Source organism: Erithacus rubecula (genome assembly GCF_903797595.1).
Source record: "Erithacus rubecula genome assembly, contig: SUPER_Z_unloc_6, whole genome shotgun sequence".
NCBI classification, from domain to species: domain Eukaryota; kingdom Metazoa; phylum Chordata; class Aves; order Passeriformes; family Muscicapidae; genus Erithacus; species Erithacus rubecula.
The window spans coordinates 62933-68025 of record NW_027635650.1 but is presented as its reverse complement, the minus strand read 5'-3'; the positions used below and the strand labels follow the sequence as shown (position 1 = coordinate 68025).

Here is a 5093-nt window from a genome sequence, read left to right as displayed (position 1 = left end):
TCTCCGGACTGTGCAATAGTCTCTGAGACTAGTAGAGATGCAGCTATCCTCCTTCTATTCCTCAGCTTTCCCACTCTCTTGTGTCAGTTTTCTTCATCACCGTCCCCTTCGCCTTCCTCCTCAGTGTCTGCATGACATATGGCTTTAACAGAATATCATTAACCTGCAGCACTAAAGACTGCTGGTGCTTTCTTAACAACCTGCCACTTTCTATTTTTACAGTTGCTGAAGAACAGGCGCCTCAGACCAAGCTGAGGGGCTGACCTGCTGTTATGTACTGATCCTGACTGCTGTATCCCTCCACAAGTTTTGTTCTGCTGCTGCTTCAGAGATGGGGCAGAAGTAAACTCGCACCTTCAATTTTCAGGTATGCATATGCAAATGAGGATGCCTTTGAAACTTTGAGAATAGGGGTTTGCTCTGTTTCTATATTTCAAATTCTCTTCTTGCCTCACCCTCATCTGTTTTTTCTCCTGTTTTCAGAAGTGCTGCAAGAAATGAGCTAACTTCCTTGCTTTTAAAACACAACAAATATGACATGGCACAGCACGAGTGTGCTTGTGTTCTCCATCCACCACACTGTAACCTCAACTTGTTCACATGGCTTTTTAACCAAGAGTATGATAATGGTTTGTATCATATGAAAAATAAGGACTCTCTATTTTTGGCTCACTCAATCTAGATTACATTTTCCTCATTTAATGTCTGGATAAGCAAATATTCACTGCATTTGTTTCATGTGATTGCTTTCTGCTCAATGAATATCTCTTTATGTAGTACTATGCCATGTAAATTTGGATGGAGGGCATGTAGATTTTTATATTGCAGGCTGATTGCAAACCTTCTCAGCATTTAGCAGCTGTTCTGCTGGCAGCCAGTTTAATCATGTGTCCATGGTAAAGGAAAGCACGGGATTATATTTGTAAAGCGCTTTTTGTGAATATCAAGATAAGTAATTTCACTTCAGAATTAAAAAAAAAAAAAAAGTCTTAAAACTGTGGAATGAATACAGCTGGACACCTAACTTTCTGAACTCCAGGAATGCTAAAATTCAATAAATTAAATTAAAAACCAAACCTTTAAGCCTTCTCAAATCACCAAGTTTCATCTTAAAAAGCTTCTTAAATATCTAAAGTTCAAAGCAGGTAGATTTTACCTTTGTGACTGAAAACCTTGGGGGGTTTTACAGCAGTTTTTAACTTTGAAACAGAGGAATATAAGGAATAGAACCAAATTTTAACATTTTATATATTCTCCAGTGAGAGGTGCTTATATAACATAAATGTGCAGTCCATGCCATGCAGCATCAGCCTGACTCTGACAACTTGCCACAGTTGCAGAGCATGCTCCCAAAACCAGGTTATTCCATGTTGGCTGTTTAGATATCTAAAGCATATTTAATTTTAAAAATAATTAAATGGACAAGTGACTGCTTACCTGGGAATACTCTGTGCTTGCAGAGACCTGCAGTTTAAGTGGGTCCTCATAATTTGTTGCAATTTATTTCTTTCATGACCTGATCATTTGTAGGTAAGTACAAAAAGGGTTTATTTTTTTTCTTTCTCCGTCTGCAACATAATGATGTGGCATACAACAAAAGCAGTATTTCTACTGCATACAAGGAGCAGAGCAGGAAGACCCAGAAGCCTTTCTGTGTGCAGGGCTCAGCTGTCAGGGAAGCAAGACAAGATGTGAATTATGTTTGTTGCTTTCTCCCTTATGGTCTCTACTCGACCTGGCTCATCCTCTTTATAAGAAGCTGCTGTTAGAGTAGGATGTCACTTCAGTTCCTGTTCACAAGTAGCTGGTTTTTTTCCATGACATAAGGACAGATAATTTGGGGGTAATTGGCTAAGGCTTCTAGCAAAACCACTGTGCCCTTTCTATTTCTGTACAAGTTTCCAGGTGAATTTTTCAGTGCAGGATTCTGCTATTGTCTCACACCAGTTCCTGCAGTCCTGGGTTGAAATGCTTTTTTCTGACTTCATTCCACCAGGGAAAGCATGGGTTGACTTAGTAGTGTTCACACCTGTCATGCACCTCTCTTTCCAAGGTTCCCTTTTTCTACACTCAGTGCTGCATGCTCTGAATACACTGCAGAAGCTGCCCAGGATCACAAAGCAACACCCTTGTAAGTTCTGAAATGTCTACCAAAATATATCACAGGGATTCTTGTAAGTACTGTTCTGCTAGAATCCTTCTCTGAGGAGGATGGAGTCACTGCTGGTTGTGTTGCTCTCCTTTTGAGGCATTAGGTTTAGTCATTGTATGGACAGGCTGGAAGCTTACATGTTATGACCTAAGAGGACAATATGCATTAAATCCTTGGAAGGCTAAAAGTTCTGTATATGTGGTTTTATCTAATAGTGAATGTGGAAGGTTTTCAATGCTGTCCTTGTCTATCTGTGATACACATGTGAAAGCATGTGATATAATTTCTTCTCTTTATCAGGATTGTTGGTTTTGCTTTTTCCTGCTCACCTTCCTGCTTTTGTACATGGCTGCTGCTCCCAATGCAGCTTGCCTCTGCTTTATGCAACCTCTGCTGTGCTACAGTTCAGAAGTGCCTGCAGTCTTGAGCAGAGGCAAAAGCAAAGCACATCCTGGCCACAGAGCAATATTGCTGCATGGATCATCTTTGAAATAACAGCCTTGGTTTCTCCCTTTGCTTAACAGCTTCTTTTTCAGGCCTTTTTGACCCAGTTTTCACATAGCTTGAGAACTCATTGCTCGCTTTACTTTGCATCTGCAATATGGCTCACTCTGTTCAGTGATTTCCACTTGACTTTTCTGGTTTAACTTGCTTCTTTGCCATCAGCCAACCAAAGGGCAGGCATTGAATATTTTTAAGGCATCAGGTTACTAATGTAGGCACTGTTTGGCCTGTAGATGTGCATCCCTGCAGGACTGTGAGGAATGACAGGAGGATGTACAGCTGGGTGATAGAGCCAGTGCATTTCAGAGCCTGAAGGTTTGCATAGGAGAGCCTGTGCCAGGGAATATGAAATATTATTCCATGTTCAGAAATAAAAGTCTGCAGATCATGATGAATTTCTTTCCATCTTCCCATCCAGTCATTACCCAGAGAACCCCTCAAGAGGACCATGCAATTTTGCAAATATTCAGTCCCTTTGGTAAGTGATTGCATAGTGTACATATTTAGTCTTTTTGATTATGATGCTCGTTTAGACTGTATATCTCATTCCATGTCCAGGACACCAAGTCTGTGTTTTTGCTTAAACAATAATGATTAATTTTCCTTTAAAACAAATTTTATTTTATCTTATTTTCCCTTAGAACATGATTATTTTATAAGGTAAAATAGGTAACTAGACTGTGAGAACTGGATGGCTTAAAGAAGCTGTTGTGGAAGCTAAACCTTTGCTTTCTGAGTTTCTGACTCAATTCCCATTCACATATTAGTGAGCAATACTGCCATCTGACAGCTGCCTGCAGCTCACATCAAGATGAGATGGTTGGTTAAGACCAGTCCCTGAGACTACAGAGAAGGAAACACCCTCTAATCTCTACTGCAAGTCAGGACCCTGTGGGCATGTTTTGGCTAAGAGCCAGGAACAGAGACAGGAGATGCACACAGGGCATCTGCCGGGAAAAGCTCCTTATCTCAGTGAGTAAACTCAGCCCCTCCTTCACAGGTCAGGATGTGACTCATGCTCCAAGGTGCTATGCAGCAGGGATGACCTGACTAGCCAAATGGCAATTCTAAAATGTGGGAGGTACTAGGTGCTTTTTGTTAGCTGAGAGATTGCAAAAGAGTAATTTTTCGCCAGATGCATCTCCTGACTCCAAATGCCCCATCTGCCTGGATAGATTTGACAACGTTGCATATCTAGATCGCTGCTTGCATAGGTTCTGCTTCCGCTGTGTCCAAGAATGGTCAAAAAACAAAGCAGAATGTCCCCTCTGCAAGCAGCCCTTTTTTTCCATTTTCCATACGATTCGTGCTGAAGATGACTTTAAGGAGTACATCCTCAGCCCTTTGGAGACGAGCTCTTTTGCCAGCCCAGATGGCCGGAGATTTCGTTACCGCACCACCTTAACCAGGGAACGGCGTGCGCGCAGCTCCCCTTCCCGAAGGATGCTGTCCCCTCCAGATAACGGGATGTTGTTTGAAGGCTTGTCAAGCGAGCCAAGGCGCCACAGGCACAGAGAGATTCAGCAGATGATCAGGAGGCTGGCCTCGAGGAGAAGGGCGAGCGCAGAGGGCAGATCTCTGCGGCAGATCCAGGAGGAGGACATGATCAGCTTCCGCAGGGCTCTGTACCGCACTGGCGTGCGCATCCGCAGCATCCAGGACGGCGGCCGATACCGAGAGATTTCGGCAGAGTTCTTCCGCCGCAACCCCGCTTGCCTTCACCGCTTGGTTCCTTGGCTGAAGCGAGAGCTTACAGTCCTGTTTGGTGCCCACGGATCTTTGATCAATATTGTGCAGCACATCATCATGAGTAACGTCACTAGATACGACCTGGAAAGTCAGGCCTTTGCTGATGATATAAAGCCATTTTTGCTGAATCGGACAGAGCACTTCCTGCATGAATTCATCAGTTTTGCTCGTTGTCCTTTTAACTTAGAAGCGTATGACCAGCATGCCAATTACGACTGTCCTGCACCATCATACGAGGAAGGCAGCCACTCCGACTCATCGATTATTACAATATCTCCAGACGTGTCCTTCCCACAAGGGCTAGATAATAGCTTGTCTGTGCCTGGTCTTGGTCAGGCGCCCTGGGATGACGAAACTCCTGGACCTTCCTATTCCATTTCAGAAGAGGTTCGTGCACCGTAGCTTCTCCTCTGGAGTCTTCAGAAAGTTCTGATGAGGACTCTGCTACAGGGAGTCGAAGAGCCAAACTGCAGACTGAGTTACAGCCTAATGCTGACTCAAACGACAGTGGCTCTTCCTCAGACAACCGTGTCATTGTTGGATATGTGAAGCCGTTAGCTGAGAGGACACCAGAAGTGGTTGAGCTGTCACTCTGACTCCGAGGATTCCATCAGGAAGAGAAAATGAAGATGCCAAGAAGCAGCAACCATTCCAATGTCACAGCTGGAGTGACAGTGAACCGAGCAGG

At 43.6% G+C, this 5093-nt stretch overlaps 1 protein-coding gene across 1 annotated transcript in view; it reads left to right on the top strand.

The window, feature by feature from the left end:
- Nucleotides 1-2532: 2532 nt before the first annotated feature.
- Nucleotides 2533-5093, top strand: part of LOC306815062 (E3 ubiquitin-protein ligase Topors-like) — a gene marked incomplete at its 3' end in the record, with an annotated part of 2937 nt that continues 376 nt past the window's right edge. Inside the window, 5 exon segments of the mRNA XM_079331674.1 lie at nucleotides 2533-3134; nucleotides 3792-4796; nucleotides 4799-4995; nucleotides 4997-5022; nucleotides 5024-5088. Coding sequence (XP_079187800.1) covers nucleotides 3002-3134; nucleotides 3792-4796; nucleotides 4799-4995; nucleotides 4997-5022; nucleotides 5024-5088 — 1426 coding nt within the window. The 5' untranslated portion in view covers nucleotides 2533-3001.